This window comes from Plasmopara halstedii, assembly GCF_900000015.1.
Source record: "Plasmopara halstedii genome assembly, contig: Scaffold_2386, whole genome shotgun sequence".
Lineage (NCBI taxonomy): Eukaryota > Oomycota > Peronosporomycetes > Peronosporales > Peronosporaceae > Plasmopara > Plasmopara halstedii.
In genome coordinates this window covers 1544442-1564238 of record NW_020189293.1, presented here as the reverse complement: position 1 = coordinate 1564238, position 19797 = coordinate 1544442, and the positions used below count along the sequence as shown (strand labels likewise).

Genomic DNA, 19797 nt, shown 5'->3' with positions numbered 1-19797 from the left:
TTCAACAGTTGGTCTCGACAGTAAACATTATTTGTGATCTATACTGATAATTATCGCATACATATTATTTGGGATAACGTTTAAAATTAGATACGTATCTAGAATACTTTGGTTGGCGTAAGTAGGTGAATACAGATGTCTGGTGTGAAAGGTGTGATGTGCCTACACTCCGAGCACCCAACTCGATTTACAGGCCTCTTCACATGAAATTCGTTTGTTTGGATCTGAATGCAATAAAGAAGCCAACAGGAATGCGGCCGACGGAGACAGTGTTGATGGAAAAAGCCACGTCGGAAATGCTACAGACCGACGTGACTGAACGGTACTCGCACCCACAGCTACAGACTTAAAAGCCTTAGCATCAGCCAGAATCGGACCATTGCAACTAGCTGACGGAGAACAAGACCCAATAGCCTGGTTTTGATTCCAGAGCTTTTGAGAGCCATTGAGAATAAGACCCCGCATCGCTGAAGCGGGAGGAAAATTTGGATGCGTCGACAATTCTAATAGCTGCTGCTTTGAGGTACTTAAGTTACCTGCAGCCTGGAATAGCTGAGAGTCAAATGTGAGCTTGCCAGTATGTGAATCGCACGGCAGAGAACGCAGCCACTCGCTAAACTTAAGATACCTCGGGCAGGTCGCGAGATCACGTCCAAATGGCAGTGTACCCACGAGAAGTCCATATAAAATAACGCCACTGCTCCACATATCTGCCTTGCGTCCATCGTAACCATATCGCGCGTTTTGCAAAACCTCTGGAGCCACGTAGTGCGGCGACCCAACAATTGAATTTAAGCGTCGGAGACCAGATGGCGCCATAAGATTTGTGAGGCCGCTATCGTCATTATTGTCTTCATCGGCACTGGCGCCGCTGCTCACAGCAGCTATAAAATGTGCTGAGAGCCCAAAATCTGCTATTTTGAGCACATCCGAGTCGCTTAGTAGCAAATTTTCGGGCTTTAAATCCCGATGTACAATGCCCAGCTGATGACAATACCGAACGCCTGCCAGAAGTTGCATAAAGTACGTTCTCGCCACCTCTTCTTCGACCCCGGAATCACCTCGAATACGTTCAAACAATTCACCACCGTACGCAAGTTCAAGTACCAAAAAAATTGTCGATTTCGAAGGCTGCACCAGCTCCAGTACGTCATATAGTTGCAGTACATTTTCGTGGCCACTTCCAATTCGTTCGCCGCTCACGCTGTTTCCAGTAAGTTTGTGCATGTGTGCGATTTCGCGGTAGATAGTTTTTCTCGCCTGTAAAAACGCACGGTATTTAGCCGGTAGACTAGGAATAACGTAGGTCACGTCATTAATCACAATTACATCCTCTCCATCTTCTCTGATTTCTGTTTCCTCATTCACCTGGTCAAGCTGCATATCAGCGGCAGAAGCAGCTGAGGCTGCCGATGCTGTCGCCACACTTCTTCTAGAAGGCTCATGTACTGGATCTTCACAGGACATACTTGTCGTCAATCTATCAGAACTTCTCATTCGTCGTCTTCGCTGAGTCTGTGGCTGATCTCGCAGCTCCTCGTCATGATGGTCTAGCAGCCATAGACTCACACACATCTCAAGTGTCAACTCTCTTAATACGGGTGGAGCAAGGCCACACCCTGTTACATAGCAAGCCAGTAATTCTTTCCGACGGGGTAAATGTACCCAGTAAACATTGTCTAACGTCATTCCGCGCACATTTCCAACAATCGGCACTCCTTTCTTGATAATCTCGGCACGTCGTAATGCCCCAGGACTCGTGAGTTTATATCCCACGGGATTTAATATTTTTACAGCGACTGGTCGCTTCATGCGTTGGTCAAAGGCTTCGTACACGACACCCGCAATGCCCCCGCCCAAATAATTTCCCATCGCAAAGGCAGTAGTGCCTGGAGCCGACGAGAGTGTGATGTGTTGACCGTCGTAAGTCGCCACGCGCTCTGGCGACACGTCAGCGTCGCTCAAAGGCATATACTTGTTCTTCAGTAGCGCCATTTCTGTAAACTTGTAATTAAAATACAGTCTCCCTTACGTATGTGCTACTATTAACTTCTCTGTCGCTAACTGTGGCCGACAACCTCAGCAGGCGAAAGCGCGAATGGGAAGAAAGCCGAGCCCTGCCCTTGCGCAGTGAAAAAAAACCGAATCAAGATTTTAGTGAACGTTTTCTGTACTCGCGGCCAATAATGGGGAGTTCAGTCCGCTGCATGTAACCTTGGACATATTTAGGTCACTCGAGAAAGGGTTGAAGCAACATGTGCGTCATGACGAGCTCGAACGATGAGATCCAGTAAAGTGCACCGCCCTGACTTTAAACTAGTACCGCCATTTAAGCACGAATTTTAGGCTTTGAGCAGCAATATGATTGTCTACTACATGTAAGACCAAGGGTTTTGTGATAGAGAGTGGTGCAAGTTTTCCGACACTCCTGCAATTCTCTTAAGAGAAGTTCTATGCGGTACAGTACAAATTACGATTAGATTACGCTGTTAGAAAACTCTGACTTGAATTTCGTATCGTGTGATCTGACTATTCAAGAAGTAAAAATCAACCAGATAGCAGAAGTCAGACCAATCTTGACGGTCATTTTGAATACCAGAGACTTTATCATGGCTTGCTACTCTTTGTAGTCCATTTAGCTACGTAATTTTGCAGTCAAGAACAGTACAGCCAACTTGTCAGCTTATCTCACGTGCGTACAAATATGTATTTAACAAGCAGAAGGCTGTCCACGTATACCGGGATACCTGCCAGATGAGTTAGCTATAGCCAGCTTGTTGACCATCACCCCGGAATAAATGCTGTAGTTTCAGCACGGACGGATGCTGTTCATTGTGGTAAAAGATATATATTAAAGACTATGAGTTACAAGGCCTGTTTTTGAGCTAGACTCCAGTAACAGACTCAGGACCACGATAACGAGCTCAATACTCTCAATTTGTAGCACAAAGCATTATCATGTTATTTAACTCAGCGGAACTTGCTATGGATTGTAAATCTACTCATCTCTTCCGCAGCCAGCATGATTATTACAAGGCTTCAGATTGACCGTTGCTAATGTCGCCGAAACGTTCGTTATTCTTCCGAGAGAAATTTCATCACCGAATAAGCTCTACAAGCTGTTTTCCGTATATTAGGCATAAGCTATGTTTATTTTTTAATGGCTCTTTGCACAGAATTTGTGGTAAAATATAGCACTTTGACAATTCAATCCTTTACCTACATATCAGGATCCCTTCTGCAATAATAGCAAACATTAGTACGTAAATTACCTCGTGGTCGCCGTCAGAATCTCGAGAAGAAAGAGCAGACTGAGCAGACGGTACTCGTTGGAGTTTTAGTGGAGTAAATTGCCTCTTAATACAATATTTAAAAATTTAGATTAAATATCTCAAAGGATTGGACAATCCTTAAGAATATTCTATGTCGCAACGTCGGGATCGTCACTTCAAACGATCGGAATCCAGTAAAGATAAATCTCTTAGCAAGGCTATTATTTCTGACGTAGTAGCGACTTTTGGCCCGCTAGTTTTTGCACACAATGCGTCCGATCGGTTGAAGATGGCGCAACAAAGGAGGAGTTCTATACAAAAGATACAAACAGGTGTGAATATATGATTAAACTATTGAGGTAACTGACGAATTTCGAGCAATTTCTGAAACAATTAAGTTAGACCAAAATTAAAGCAGTAATATTTTTGTATCGCACCTTCCCGTAGATCACTAAGCCACAATCCATGCTGGAATAGAACGGGTCCAGGGCTGACATCACCCTTACTAGCGCTTGACACGCACATTGTCGAATTAATAGAGTAGAACAGCTGTCGGGTGGGCATAAGAGTTACTCATTGCTTAAATTGAAGCGGGATTTAAGATTAATGTGCCCATAACCTTACTACAGATTTCCTCTCACGATTGTAACGTCTACTTTTGAAAATATTTTTACCTATTCTGACTGTCAATTACTTTTTAATTGTCCCTATTAAGAGAGCTCGAAAGACATTGCTATACACTAGCCGACAAACATTCTCATGCAAGATAGTATGCCAAAAGTCCTACACAGCCAGTTACTACAAATTATCAGAACCTTCAAAAATGCCTGGGGGCGAAAGATATAAAAAGTATATGTGAATTTGGCCATTCACTCGCTTGAGTTGGTAGTACTAAGAGTCCTGCTGGCCATTAGCACTCTTGAGGCCGCAGTAGAAGCTTGTGGGTCGAGGCAGCCTTGGCCAAGGACAAGTCGCGTTGGGGCATGGGAAACCATCATTTCTTTTGAGCTCATCATCAGGTATTAAAAAGGTCTTAAATATAGAATACGTGCCATTAACTAAAGAGTAACATTTGAAATTTCTGATTCGTAGGCAATAATTTTAGTGCTGCTGTACACCATGCGCAAAGTGTGTCTTAGAAAGTCCCATAATTTTAGTTCTCAATATATTGCAAAAATAATGGCTTTCGTTCTCCTCAATCAACTCATTAAGGGTGTTCCGACAGAGATTTGGCCTTAGTTAATGATCATCTGCAGACAAGTGACAGTCATTGTCTTTGCTGTCATAGAAAACGTTTGGACATTAGCGGCACCTATTGCTGAAATTGCGCTGAGGTTAGAAGCTTAGATCTGAGAAAAGTCATACTGTACATACCGATATTGCGCGATGTGCGATGCTGGCGATTTAACTTGGCCGTAAGTCCAATCGTTCTGACGAACCCACCCCCTCCAGGATAAGGACACTTCGTGGCCGGGTCGCAGGATCGTTTATAATTGAGGTGACGTCTTTCCGGCCAACCATCTATCAGGGTTGTGGGTGAATCAATCAGGATACAAAGAAATTTGCGCATAGCTCGATTCTAGAAGATGGCCATCGGCTAGCCACATTAACGAAAATTTCTGTCGAGTAATGTATTGGCTTTATCCTTGACATTAGCTGTAGCGCTGACACGTAAAAAGACGACAATGTCAGCATATTCGGACGCGACTTTTGAAAGACCAAAGTTCGAGTTAATTGCCAAGATTCTGCTGGAATCAGCAGATTGGCCAAGGATTCCTAGGATGCGGCAATATTTTGCCCATTGACACGTTTCGCGCATGCGTTTACCCATTTATACATGTTTCGGTCACTAGAAACACAGCCCTTCCTAGGAATCGGTGTCTGTGCCGGAATGGTGAGCATATTATAAGCGTGAACGATACGCCACCTGCCGTTCGGTTTCCGGACACAAACTGTGAGTGTCGGAAACCGAACGGCAGGTGCGTATCGTTCACGCTTATAATATGATGGAGAGACTTGCTCCTACGCATCATTCCTGTGTCGTGCTTCGCATGGAAGAAGGCGTCAGTGACGTCGCACTACTCCTTGGGCAGGGGCCATTGGCGTGTCACGCCGTATTCGGCTCTTAGAACCAGGTCGATTTCAGGACGCAGACATCGGTCCGGAGGTTGGACCAAGGGAGGGTCTTCGGAGACGACGTTTCCAAATCGTTTACCAAAGAATAGTACGGACCCGAGGGATTCTTCAGGATCGAAGATCCACTTTGTTCGCTCAGCACCCTCTTGTTGCTCTCCAGGACAGCGTTATCCAGTAGCGACGACGATTAGATCTCCCATCCCGATCGTATAATGACCAAAAACGGCTAAGTCGTCTGCCTTCAAGGCATCGCTGAACTCTTCGAAGGACATCTCGTCCAACTTAAGAAGAGCACCCACCGCAGGAGTAGCCTCGAGGGTGGCGTCGCCATCTTTCTTTCCTGTCATACCGCTGACAAGGGTATATAGCTGTGTGCTATCGTGTACGGTAGACACACCCTGGATCAGGGTCGACGCCCTGCGTCTTGGAGATAACATACGGCATCGCCGTCTCTTCTCTTCATAGATTTTTGTCTCAGTGAGACCAGTGGGAACACACCCAGCGTCGTCCAGTGCCCCCACTCCCTGCTTCATCGAAGCTTTCATGTTATTAACAAGATTCGACAAAGAACTGGATTTCTGCAGCCATACCAACATAAAGGTAACACCTTGAGTCCAAGTATTAGGCTAAGCAGCGTTCCACGCTGTCAATTTCAAGAAACTTGACACCGAGGTCCACAGGGCCCCTCGGCACAGTGACACAAGTCTTCGTCGCTACGCGAACAATGACGAGGTCACTCAGCCACGCTTTCAGCGCCTCAGCATACAGCTGATTTCCTTCGATCGTAGAGCGTCGAGGATAGTAGGGCGTCGCCCCGCGCCTACTGGGTTTTGTCGTAACCCCGCGACAACCCAGATGATTTGAAGCGGGACGTCGGTTCGAAGAATCTTTACGCGCCTTGCGCAGGGGACAACCAGTCCGAAGGTGGCGGCAAAACACCGTTAGGTGTTTAAACGCTACTCGGAAGCTCGGATCTCTACCTCCTCTTGCTCAGCATAGCAGAGATTCTTTGGCTCAAGCCTGCTCGACAAGCTCTAATGTTGAGCATTTTAACCAAGTCGAGCCGACTTGATGTTGAATTCGGCATTCAATCCACATTCACCGCTACTTCAAAAGAAGACGAATGCACGCGGAAGACTTCCATCCTGGCCACGCCAGTGCGGAGACCCTCTATAAGACCGTCACTCCAACCACCTCAGGGAGAGGATCGGCTGCCATCGGCAATGAAAGTTCGCAACTCTTGGACAAAACTCACCAGTTCCTTCTTGCCCTGTCGGGCGGCGAGAAACTCCATCGCGCGCAACATGCCTGATTAGGGGGCGAGAACACTCGCAAAAGCTGCAGCTTCAGCTTCTTCCAGGAGGGGAACGCCGCTTCAACCGAAGTACCGCACGTTACTGCCCATTCTCACGCTCGACTCCCAAACTTGGAGATAGATAGCGACACGCGCTGTTGCTCGTTCCGGAGCATTGTGGATGCCACAGCCATCTCGGTGTCTGTCACTCAGCGCACTGACACCAAAAGCGGTCTGAGTCGGGAGGAGTCATCCGACGTCGATGGTGGCGTCATGGACGCAGTCGACGCTGACGGCTTCTGCTCTAACATATCATTTCCATAGTCTTAAACGCTTCCAGGCGCGCGCTTAACAATCAGGTCCTTGCGAAGCAAGGTGTTGCACGTCGTCAGGGCCAAGTAGGGACATCAGCATATTAAGCCCGTCCTGCATGCCCTGGGAAAATAGGAGAATTGCTCCATATCCTCTGTGAGGATCAGTCGTAACGACACAGGCGTAGATTGACCAACCGGGGCTGCCGAAGCTCTTTGCTTAGAGGAGGCTAAGCTTAAGTCACCGACATAACATCCTATACCAGAACCAGTACGAGTTCAGCGGAACGCAATCCGCCACCTCCAAGAGTAACCAACCCTTCACCAAGGCAAACACACTCTTTTGTGAATATTATTTGTTTTTTTTGCGGCAGAGCCGCCTATATATACTATCGTAGGTATTCCTAATTTGATAGCAAAAGCTAATCAGTATGCAAAACTACTGGCAGCCCCGCCACGGAGCCGCACCATTGTGTGATTACACTGACTTGTGTAATACACACCCTTATGCGGTCACACGGTAATACACGTACCCTTGTATGAAAGGGTGTTGTGTGAACACCCTTTCATACAAGGGTACGTGTAATTCCGTTACAAAATTCCAATGATCTCTTACAATGATAGCACGCAATTGTAACTCAGGGTGCCTTCTAGGAGTCGACATTTTCCCGAATCTAAACTTTGAAGTAGATACATGAAGACGCTAGAAGGCAGGTGGAACACAGAGAAGAATGGACCGTGTTTTCTTTGTAAAATTGATATTTAGTATCTATTCACAGAGTTAGTCCTTACAATATGGCACTTGTTGCACATTGTTGACAGAGCATTTTGGAAACGACATACAAATTCCTGTGGAGCAAGAGGCTGCAATTCAACCACATTTAACGCACCATCAGCATGACACTAGTAGTCAATCCGACGACCGAGTCAGGAAAGTCATTTGATACTACTGCACTCTTGGTTGTGGAGTGTGGATCTCGGACAGCGGATAGAGTCAGCAAATTCTTTCATGCTAACAAAGTCGAATTTGGGCCGCGGAGGCTCGTCGAATGATCATTCGTTCCGTAAATATCTATGTAGAGTCAGTCATAAGTTAGTTCTCTTCAGAAAGAAAAATCGATAAACAACACAGCAGAAAATTTCTATTTTAGGCACGCAAGTTCCGCCCAGAGAAAGTTGGATGTCATTCAAATCGTACCTTGCGTATTGTGTATCGACTAGCGTATCAGTGATTGCAATACATCGTTTTCAGCACCATGAGTACTATTATGTAAAAGATATAAAAATCACAATAAAAAACTGTATACTTTTCTTTTTATGTGGTCTGAGGCATTTCACAAATGAAAGGTGTCAGGTTGATGCACAAAGAATATGTCAACGGACTAGTGGTTTAGTATTCTGTAAAAGGTTTCGCCAGGTGCTCTTTTGGCTTACAAATGCTCGCCAAATTATGAATCATCTCATGTCACATTGGTAACTTTAACGTAATCATTAATATTCGTATGGCGTATGAATTCAACACACCTTTTGTTGCACTAAGAAAGCGCTAGCAGCGCATTCACATCGCAGTTCATCTCTGTATGTGCAATTCTCAATTCTTTTTCTCAAAGTTTGATAATTATCAGCAAAAAAACCTCGACATGCTGACACCGAAATGTGAAATTTAAATTTCATTTTTTCTAAAGCTCTCCCATTGAACAAAAATACCGCCACGTCGATAAATCTCATCCGCTGATTCGCTAAACATAAGACATACCTCTCTGACTTGCTGGGGAGCTCCGCATAATATCTTTGTCGCTTCGATCACTACACTCCAATGAGTTTCTCGTTAATGGAGCTCTCCGTAAATCGCCGTGCAGTCGTTATTTCCGCTTTCATCTTACTCTTTGGTTTTCTATTTGGAATTTTGTTAAACGCCAATGCACATATTCCTCAGCCTTGGAATCGCATTTCCAGCATCATCGGATGGATTTACTTTTTTTGTTGGAGTGTGAGCTTTTATCCACAAGTTTTTTTGAACCGTCAGCGCTATAGTGTCGTGGGTTTGTCACTAGACTATACAGTACTCAATATGCTTGGCTTTTCGTGTTACTCTCTGTTTAATGCAGCCTTTTACTTTAGCGAGAGTGTGCAACAGCAGTACATGCGGCGCCATGATGGTCACCGCAATGCGGTGGAACTTAACGACGTCTTCTTCTCGTTGCATGCTATGTTATTGGTAGCAGTCTCGCTTTTTCAATGCTTTATTTACCCGCGAGGCGGACAGACTGTGAGTAAGCCAACGATTTTTTGGACTGGTGGAACATGTGTGGCTGCTGTTGTCTTCGGTCTGGCAGTTTTATTAACGGGCAATAAGGAAGACTCAGTCATCAACACACTCAACTTGTTATATTTACTAAGCTATGTCAAGCTCATGACGACATTGGTCAAGTGTTTGCCTCAAATTGTGCTGAATTATCAGCGTAAATCAACGGTGGGGTGGACTATCTGGAATGTATTGCTAGACATTGCTGGTGGTTTGTTGTCGATTGGACAACAGGTTTTGGATGCAAAGGCAACGAATGACTGGACAGCCATGACGGGGGATCCAGTTAAATTCTCGCTGGGCTTTGTGAGCATTATTGTCGACGTCGTCTTCATCTTGCAACATTATGTGTTTTACGCTGAGAACAATCATTTCATTCTTCATGGAGGAGAGACAAAAGCTTTTTTGCCCAAGTAATGCAATCAAGGATAACTCAAGATTTATCTCGATCTGTTGAATTTGTGAGACTCACATTTTCTTGAATTTGTTTTTATTTGTTTGATAACTATCACTTTTTCATTTCGTATCAATTACAAGCCTAGCAACCACACTACACACTTTAAACTCGCCGTCTAAAGTTCAATTTTGCTCATGGCCTTCAGGCGCTTTGCTGCTGCGAATCCTATTAGAATAAATTGTATGTTGTGTAGTTAAATGTATGTTGCGACAAATGTTGAATTCTGTTAAACACCACGACTGCACTAAATGCGGCTCAAAGACAACTTTTCCAGCTAAAGTGTTAAGGCATTTTTATAGCTATACAATTTGGAATAAAGCAGTGAACACTCAACCATATTATGTTTTGAAGCGTCCACAATAGTCGAAGAACTCAGCTTCATGGAACCATCGCATTGATGAGTAATTTCGGTCAAACGGTTTAATCCGCTCATTCCACTTTATTAATAGCGAAAGCATTTGAGACAATGAGGACACTACTCAAACTTGATTGTCTTCGCTCTATTAAACACTTGAATTATCTGTTCATGACATTGTGACTACCATATCATAGCGGCTTGAAACGCGCCGTCCAAAATCATAAAAATGCGAAGAAACGCTGAATTTTCAAGCTCTAATGTCGAATCTTTTGTAAGAAATTCCTTAGCTACATACGAGACACTAAGAACGGCAACTTTTTGCTCGTTATAATTGCGATCAGTCGAAACCAATAACCCAACGTCAACAGTGGCGAAAACGACGTTGTTTGCAACGCAGTTTCGAAGAATCTACTTAAAAAGCGAAACAGTTGAGCACCTTGTCTTGTACGGGTTGGGACTCTTGATGGGAGAGTTCGTTAAATCCACTTCAGTATTAATCCAGAAGTTCGAGATCACTCACATTTTCATTCTTCGAATTACTTTCAACGCCTCGCCACATCAATCTCATTCAAAAAAGTTATGATGTCGACACTATCTTCGATTATTCTGATTGGCCTCATCTTTGCAAGAATCGTTCACGGAGATGTCTGTCCCACGCAAGCACTGATGAAGCTTTCAAGCAGCATCAATCTCGCCGGCTGTACGGCGGGCACAGGTCTTAGTATGTCTACATTGGCAAGTCTGACTACAGAGCAAGTGATGGATTTATGCGAAAACTCGTTTTGCCGTGCATTCTTAAATGAAGTGGAGGCGGAAAATCTTGGTGACTGCACTATTCCGGGCCTGAATGTCTTTGTTGAAAGTGACATTTTGGACCAGGTGTCGGAATTCTGTAATGGAAGTGGTTCGATAGGATCAATGTCCATGGGATCGTCTTCGTTTGACAATGAGACTAATGTTGGTGATGAATCAGAGGACAATTCTTCAAACGGCGACAATACTGCCGGGAGAAGTACATCTAATTCCACGAGCAACGCCATAACTGTGACAGTCGGAATATACATCATGGTTACGGCAACCTTTATGGCGATGATATAGTTTACGTCGCTTCTTGCTTGAAACTTGATTGTTTAATACAGCAATTACTGTCGGTTTGAATCATAGTTTGAGTAATGCGCTTATGCTGCTCCTTGTATCATCATGTTGTTTGAGGTGTTAGCATTGAACCTTATAGCAAGTATGCATATGAGTCTTTAGAACTAGCTGGAGCAAGAAATTGTCATGCTACTTGATTACTTGAGATAAATTATTGATATCAGTGCTGCCGATCCCAAGTATCATGCACATCTGTTCGACGTTTACTGCAGTTGTTGAGTCTATGGTCTCACCAATCCATTAGGCATGAGCTCTATGATATGAAATAGAATACAATAGAAAATAGGGCTGCAAACATCTTAATAATGTCATACCAAGACAGCTCTCGATGTCCAATGACTTAGAAGCGCTGCTAAAGCATTAACAGCCTGGTATTATAAGCAGATGCGCCTGAGACTTCACGACCAATGTCAATTGTCAGAGATGTCGTACTAGGACTATACGAACAATAGTATGAGCAAGTTTGATACTACAAATGACACGACAATGTCATGACGTTCTTGTGCATGAAGGGTACAGATCACGAGTACACACACAAATAGAACGCCGCCGAAGTCATTGCGATAGGGAATAAATATTCAACGCCACGGTTCAGGTAAATGAAATCTCAAAAACTTCAAGTCGGAGCCACGTGTACTGTACCGCTTCTTCGTCGCAATCGTCACATTCGTTCGTAAGCGTTCATCCAGCTTGAGACGCTTATTCAGATAATCTATCTCGCTCATTCTCGGATGCTGAGTTCACTTTTGAACGTTCTTTCATATCAATCAGTTTCAATTTTACCATGGCACACTCTGACAAAAAGTGTCGAAGTTGTGGCTGTCGGAACAAGGTGTGTCGACGGCGTCGAACAGAGCAGCGACGTCAACTACAGCACTTGAATGGTTTTGCTCAATTCTTGTATGCTCCAAGGACAAGTGCATATAGAAGATGGTTAAGCAAGGACTGGGAAAACGAGATTCGACCTGACGTGGTTCTCATTGATAGTCGCGATATTCAAGATATGCGCAATTCAGTCGACAGAATGCAGCGTCAATTATCGCAAGGTCTTCGAGACATACAAGAGATCCGAACTCTAGTAAAACAAGTAGTAGCTCGAGACCGTTATATGTCACGACTGCGTACGGACGTACGAGAGTCCATATATGATACAATCCCAAGGTGTTAAGCAGGAGATTCTGGTTATTAATAAAATCTGTCGCGTAAACATACATAGACGTAGCTACTTCGTCGTTATTTTGATATTGTTGAAAGAGCATGCCAAAGCGTTCTCCATACTCATGTCCTAGCTCTGTGTCTTCTGTTAATACAAAGACGTCAAAACCTCGAGAAGACTTTGAAGCAAACAAAGCGTGGTTGGCATCCGTCCTGGTTCCAATCGAGCCAAAGAATGATCTGAGAACACCAATTGATCCTCAATCAGAAAGCTCATCATCTCCAAATACAGCAGTTCAAACTCCAGTTCAGGTGTTTTACTGACAAACAATGAAACAAATCTCGATCGAAGCTTATACTCGAGTGTAGATGACTGTGAATAATTTTGCGCAGAAAAAGATGCTGCTGCCGTATTTGGACAAGATCGAATACATGAATTGTCAGCTAAGGTAAGAATGTGAATAGAAACGTGTAAAAATGTCTAACACTTTTCTTTATCAATAGACAGCGTGGACTTTTACCAGCTGAGTCTGTGGTCAAGATAGCAAAAGATGTTCTTCCTCACGCAAAAGAGATTCCGAATCAAAAAGAATCAGAGACGGAAAGTCAAAGAACGGACTCGACACCAACTTCGGACAAGTTTTCGGTTAAATTGCTGCAAGGGCGTTACCCGAGACTTTTCAAGGCTGTAGTACAAAATCGTCATAAAAAATGTTTTCAACCCAGACGACGACAAATCAATTGGCTTCTTCGAACGATTGACGGTATCTACAATGCACTTGCAGAGTGTGTATTGAATAAGATGGAAAGTGAGAAGGCAGAAGTTGCGTCTGTGCGTTTAAAAGACTTGAGCAGACGCCGAAATGGTCACATGACCTCATCGAGATGTCTGGCTATGCCATTTTTCACTCGAACATTTATTTCCCACTCCCTAGGCTTACGTCAACTTGCCGAGCAAGAGTGTATGGATCTTATGTACAACATTGAGCTATTTTGTGAACAGTATCCACAGGTGGCAATGTTTGGATTGTTTCTACGAGAGATATTTGACCACGACACGCTGCTCTTCTTTTTATTCATACGTCATGAATTACAAGATGAATTTGATCTTGATTTTAGTACGAAAGAAAAACTAGCGCATTCATCTAGCACCAGTAAAGCAAAAAAGTACATTGCCGACAATCTCATTGAATTCCGTACCCACCCCCATATTCCAGACGGAACAAAGCAGGTGTTTTTTATCAAAAAAGCGTGTGAGATCATCATGCAGCGCATTTTTGACACTTGTAGCCACCAATGCTTCGACAAATCTTCTCCGAGTGCAAGCCCCACCTTACTGGCTCACTACGTCATTCGTGAAGCTTTTAAAGGTCAATTTGTCAAAGATGAAACCCGTTCAATCATCTCCGTGGACACTTTTTTCACGACCTTAATCAACTTGTACCGCAAAGTGCCAGACGACATTACCACTCAGTTTAAACTTCAGGATGATGGATCCTTGTCCAACTTGATTCGACTTCGAGATACCGTAGCACTGAACTCAGACGTTGACAAGTATATCGCTTTGTACACCGAGCAAGAACGACATCTACGAAATCAGAAAATTCAACTCATGAAGATGGAGCGTAGCGATACAACTGATCAGTTTCGGATTGATCGAAATCTTCTTCGAAATCAGATTCGTCTACAAGAACAAGAGCTTCAACATACTCAAAAGAAGATTCAGGAAAGCGAGACATTGGTGGACAATGTCTGGAAAAAAATCATCTTTGTGAAACCTGCTCAAAATTTCATTCGGCAGCACAGCAGTCAAGAACTCTCCACGTTTCTGTTTTCTAAAGATCTTGTCTCTGTTCTTGGTCGATTTGAAGCGTTTGTTAAAAATTTGTATCATAATCATCATATTGAAGTCAAAGCTTTGACTTTCTTCGCTGTTCCATGGAAACAACAGATGGAAGAGCTAAAAATTCGGATGGTGATCCGAATTCAACGCGCCTATCGCTCACGTCAAAGCTTCTACATGGCAAAACGAAAAGCTCGAGAAAAACGTTTGAAAACCATTCAAGAACAAAAGTTCAAGCTGTTGGAAGAAAAAAGACGCCAAGCCTTTTTTGAAAACGAGCTCAAATCACGAAAAAAGCAGAAAGAGAAGACTCAGCATGAACTACAGAAGAGGCTTAAAAATATGATGCGAAAAGCACAGCAACAAGAGGCGATGGAATACAACGCAGCTCGGATGAAGAAGCAGGTTATTCATGTCATTGTACAATGGCAAGCTTTTGTCGTGAAGATTAAGCGACAACGACAAGCTGACAAGTTTTTCTTGAAATTTAAACTTATCAAGTGGAAATTGTATTGCAGCGATCATCATCCTTTGACAAAAGCAGCGCAAACACTTCAGCGGAATTTCCGCCATCGAAAAGAGCGAAGGAAGTTTCGTCGAGCAATAAATTTACGTGTCAAGCGTAGCCGAATGGCCAAACGATATTTACTTAAAATTCAATTGCAAGTGCTAAACAAAATTGTGAACCAGTGGATGGCATTTACTATCGAGCAGCAACGACATCGAGATGTATTTGCATCAATCATTCAAACGAGAGAAAAACGATGGTTCGATTGGTGGCTGTGTTTTATAACCAGAGTCAAGACTTGTAGACTTAAAGCAGTAGCATTAATTCAACGACAGTATCGAGGTCGAATAGCACGTCACGTCTTTTATCAGCTTCGTACTCGGCATTTTAAAGCTATTGAGATCCAACGAGTGTATCGAGGTAGAAATGGTCGAGTACTTGCAAGAAAGCGAAAGGAACTTTTAATGATCCAAAACAATCGAGTCATATCAATTCTACGTCGTGTGAAAAATCGACAAGTCGGGAAATACTTTGATATCATTCTACGCTATAGGAATCAAAGGACTCGAATCAAAGAGATGGCTAATTCCCGAGAGCATGTGATGAAAAAGTTGAGTATTGGAACGTGGCGACATTTTGTCTTGATGAGAAAACAAGAACGCATTGAGCTGTCAAGACATCGTAACCATAGTGCGTTCGTAATCCAGCGTTATTTTCGACGATATCTTAGTCATTTACTATTGAAGAAGACATTGTCATTTCATCGAGCAGCTTTAAAAATCCAATGCGTGTTTCGAGGGTATCACGGTCGAATAGTAGCGAAATGCCGTCAAAGGGACATGAGAGCAGCCATTTGTATTCAGACAATATGGAGGAGGCATAGGGCCAAGATGTACGTAGCTGCGATACGTGCAGAGAAACTTTTTGTCGCGACCCGAAATGGGAATTATACGACAGTTCAATCGGCGCTTATTAAGCAAGAAGGGTATGTTCTGGATACTGATGGAAACACACTCCTTCATCATGCAGCAGCAGCTGGCCACCTACGTCTAGTCAAACTCTGTCTCCGTCATTGCATGAATATCAATCAAGTAAACAAACACAATCAAACTGCATTGCATCTGGTCTTTGCCTCTATTCCTGCTTCTACTAGTTTATCCGAGATAAAAGCACGTGATAAACGTATTGTGCTTGCAGCGTATATGATTGACCATGGTGCATGGACTGAAGCACGGGATAAAGAAGGATTAACGCCATTTTTATTATGTGCTGTATTAGGTCACAGTGAAGCGATCGAGATGTTATTGAGCTATGGAGTAGATACAGAAACCAGAACAAAGTTAAGGAATTTAAATGCACTCCAGCTAGCAGTTGAAGGCAATCATATCGCGACAGTGAAGGTACTTCTCGAGTCAGGAAACTTTGACATGGGTAAGAATGGTCGCACCACGTCTTTATTACTCCATGTATGTGCTGCAAGAGGATTAATTGACTGTGTTCGGGTACTACTTGCACATCTTCGACGACGAATACAAGTGTTTGGTTACGATGTATTCGATCAGAGAGATCTGGAAGGTTACACTCCATTAATTTACGCTGTCAATAACGGCTCTCTTGATTGTACAAAGTGTTTCTTAGAAGCTAACGCTAATCCGAACAGTACGGATCTGGATGGTCGTACCCCACTTCATTTTGCGCTGAGTTTCACCGACTTAGGCACTCGAGAGGCTCTTGTTAATCTCTTGATTCAATACGATGCGGATGTGAATGTGAAAGATCGAGATGGTGATACACCGCTTCATGTTTCTTGTGTAAATGATGAGCGTTTAGCCTGTACACATCGTTTGCTTTCGAGTGGTGCATTCTTTTATGCAAATACCGTTGGAAATCATCCAACACACATTGCAGCTCACAATGGAGCTGTGAAGACGCTTAAACTGTTTGTAGATTATGGTGGAGATATGAATTTAAAGAATTATGGCGGCAAAACACCATTAGGTATGGCACGAATGAACAACCAGCAATTAGTCGTACAATATATTACTGCATCATTTGCAGTGGAATCAACAGGCGGTAAGAATGATGTCATGGAGGAGTGTCGAAAAGGTCAAGACAATTTCGAAAAAGAGCAAAGCTCCAAAGAGGATGGTACAAAGTGTCAAACAGATCGGACATTGTCCGACTGGACGACTGCGGTCTCGAATGCCTATTGTATGGGCTCTCTTGCTGAGTGGACACAATACATTGATGCTGGAACAGGAAGGCCATTCTACACTAGTATGGGACCTTTAGGTGATCCTTTATATTCGTGGGAACCATCCGTTGAATTCAAAGCTTGTATGGGCAAAAGTTGGGAGCTTGTACAGTATGCTTCTATACTCGAAGCACATGATACGCAGGCTATAAATGAGCACCCGTATCTGTACCATAACCTAGTCACAAACGAATACTCGACAACAATACCACCAATTGACTACGCATTATTACCAGAACTCGTTCAACAATCCCAACGAATCACACGATTACGGACTCGTGATCGAAAACTCTCGACCAACGAAATCAATACATCTACAATGGAATATCTGCAGTATAACTGCAATTTCAACAATGAGAAGACCCAACTTTGCGATCAAATTCGTGCTGCGAGTAAAATTCAGCGTCACTTTCGTGCAAAACGAACATGTGCACTTGTCAAGATGTTAGTGTATCAAAATCGTCGGGTTGTTGATCTCCAGCGGGCATTTCGAGGGCAAAAAGGTCGTCGAGAAGCTACAAATCGACGAATCCAATGTTCTAAGATCATAAAGATCCAAGCGGCTTATCGTGGCTATCGAACTCGTCAAGACGAAGCTCATGGTCGACGCTTACAGCGCGAACTCCATTTACAACGAAGACTTGCTGCACGATCTATTCAACGGGTTTTTCGAGGTTTCATGGGTCGAAAACGAGCATATCGTGCAAAGGTGATTTTAAGACTTGGATCAACGATTTCGTTGGAATGGGAATTGTATCGAAAGCGCGCACGGATAGTACGAACTTTCAAAGCATGGGATGAATTGGAGATCTACGCTGAGTTTCCGGGTGTGTTCTTCTATCATCATCGAATGACTCACGTCTGTAGCTGGGATCAACCTGTACCGTGGGTAGATTATGATCGAGAAGCATTTGAAGCTCGACAACAATTGTTCTACTGGGGGTACACGAAACGAATGGAACAAGCAGCACATAGTCTACAGGGTATGTGGCGCGCACGTGTTGCACGTAAGTCATTTCATATGATCTTACGTGCTGTGCGCTTGATGAAAACCTGTGAACAAGCGTATCTTGATGATCCTACACATGTAATTAAACTTGGGAACTATGTGTTATATTTGCATACAATCACACATGACTACGATCGAGCACGACCTTTATATCATCAATTGATGCGAATTATGACACAAAGGGGACCTGATATTCCCTTTGTGCTTTTTTCGTACGGACTCTTTTTGCACGTGACATTAGAGGAAGACGACACCGTAGTGGAAGAGATGATTCAACGTGGAAAACTAGCGGATCCAATGCTAATTAAGTACAAATTGGCATTTGTGGGCTTCTTTCGCCAAGCAGTTCTTCAAAATCCAAAGAATGCTGAGGCTCATATCAATTATGCAGCATGTACCCACTGGTTATACGAACAGTATGATGAAGCGACACGTCATTATCTCAAAGCATTAGCTTTAGCACCTCATCGAAAAGGAAGTTTAGACCTTTTTCAAACCATGTTAAATCGTAAGAGACGGAAAGAGAGGACAAAGTCCACTCCACTAGAAAGAAAAGGTTTGAAAAAGATGCAAGATGCTGGAGAATACGATCAGTTTGATGCTTTTGCTCAATTTCGACGGTGGCAGTCGAAGGGGGGGAAAGGAAAGGAATATTTTGGCTATTGGACTGTGAACGCCGAGCAAAGTCGTGCAGTATTTGAATCAGTTTCTCTTAGTTGTCGCAAGGACTTCGATGAAATGGGTACAAGCTGAAAACCTTTGTATTCTAACTTCTCAGGCCGATAAATTAATTACTCCAGTATGTCTCTGCGGGTGTCCAAAAGCTAGACCTCAAATTTGCTTCCTGAGCCTCGCATCGCACTGCGTGGCTTGAGGCATCTTCTTTGGTCCAGAACCACAGTACTGCTTTACGACACATGGTAGCTCGGCTAAGAAAACAGGTGATGCTGCTTTGATCACAATAGAGTTTTTCAGATTCGACTGGCTCGTAAGAATAGGTGAGAATTCAGTGAGCCCATAAAGAATACAGGATATTTAGGCAAACTTTTTGTAATGCTTAGATAGCAACTCGATTCGTTTTTTGTTACGACCGCGACCGGTCGATGTAGCGCAGTCACAGCTTGGTCTTTTAGACCGTAGACAATGCATCTGTACTTAGTTAGATTGCATTCAATATGGATATTTTACCCCAACATATGCGTATGTGCCTGCGCATTTTGTTTTTTTTGTACATTCTGGATCTCAACCATAGCGTCGCGCACCCAGCGCATGACTCTGATTTCACTGATCGCCACGAAGTGTTGATGATTCGATTTCAGGAGGACCGAATCAATCAACAGACCTTTCCTCACAAAATTTGGATTCACTTTATGGCGGTATCAAACGCACCCGGGTCTCTGAACGTGGTAACGCCTGCAAAAAGCATTTACTGTGATATGCAGCGCAGACTCAATGAGTGGCAGCAACTGGCTCCGGCACTGAGGTCTTTCCATTTACGAGCTTTGGAGGATACCTTTCACCACGCGAATAACGCGCTTTGTTTAGTCGTCTGTATGCGGATGTTCATCGGTTGACATGTTCAATTTGTGTCGAGTACTGTGAGAAATGCTCGCCACAACTTCGCTGTTAAACGCAGATTTAAATTTGACAAAGCGGGTCATGCTGATTTAATTTGCGCTAAATAAGTCGGTGTGTGTAGCGGGGCTGCCGTAGCTAAGCGCTTGAGGAAGCGCACTTTAT

General features: G+C 43.6%; 5 protein-coding genes across 5 annotated transcripts; 3 read left to right on the top strand and 2 right to left on the bottom strand.

Annotated features, from left to right (window-relative positions):
• Positions 1-162: 162 nt before the first annotated feature.
• Positions 163-1995, bottom strand: PHALS_03773 (camk camkl protein kinase; the record flags this gene model as incomplete). Its single annotated transcript, XM_024718052.1, has 1 exon — positions 163-1995. One exon carries the CDS (start codon positions 1993-1995, stop codon positions 163-165), a length of 1833 nt encoding a protein of 610 aa, XP_024583489.1.
• Positions 1996-8829: 6834 nt separating this feature from the next.
• PHALS_03772 (Cystine transporter Cystinosin) lies at positions 8830-9735 on the top strand (the record flags this gene model as incomplete). The annotated part of the gene is made up of 1 exon (XM_024718051.1): positions 8830-9735. The coding sequence occupies one exon, from the start codon at positions 8830-8832 to the stop codon at positions 9733-9735; it is 906 nt and encodes a 301-aa protein (XP_024583488.1).
• Positions 9736-10712: 977 nt separating this feature from the next.
• On the top strand, positions 10713-11231 carry PHALS_03771 (Elicitin; the record flags this gene model as incomplete). The annotated part of the gene is made up of 1 exon (XM_024718050.1): positions 10713-11231. One exon carries the CDS (start codon positions 10713-10715, stop codon positions 11229-11231), a length of 519 nt encoding a protein of 172 aa, XP_024583487.1.
• Positions 11232-11348: 117 nt separating this feature from the next.
• Positions 11349-12013, bottom strand: PHALS_03770 (uncharacterized protein; the record flags this gene model as incomplete). Its single annotated transcript, XM_024718049.1, has 4 exons — positions 11349-11360; positions 11430-11509; positions 11603-11637; positions 11931-12013. The coding sequence occupies 4 exons, from the start codon at positions 12011-12013 to the stop codon at positions 11349-11351; spliced, it is 210 nt and encodes a 69-aa protein (XP_024583486.1).
• Positions 12014-12072: 59 nt separating this feature from the next.
• Positions 12073-18810, top strand: PHALS_03769 (Ankyrin; the record flags this gene model as incomplete). The annotated part of the gene is made up of 4 exons (XM_024718048.1): positions 12073-12417; positions 12543-12755; positions 12813-12892; positions 12948-18810. The coding sequence occupies 4 exons, from the start codon at positions 12073-12075 to the stop codon at positions 18808-18810; spliced, it is 6501 nt and encodes a 2166-aa protein (XP_024583485.1).
• Between the last annotated feature and the right edge of the window lie 987 nt (positions 18811-19797).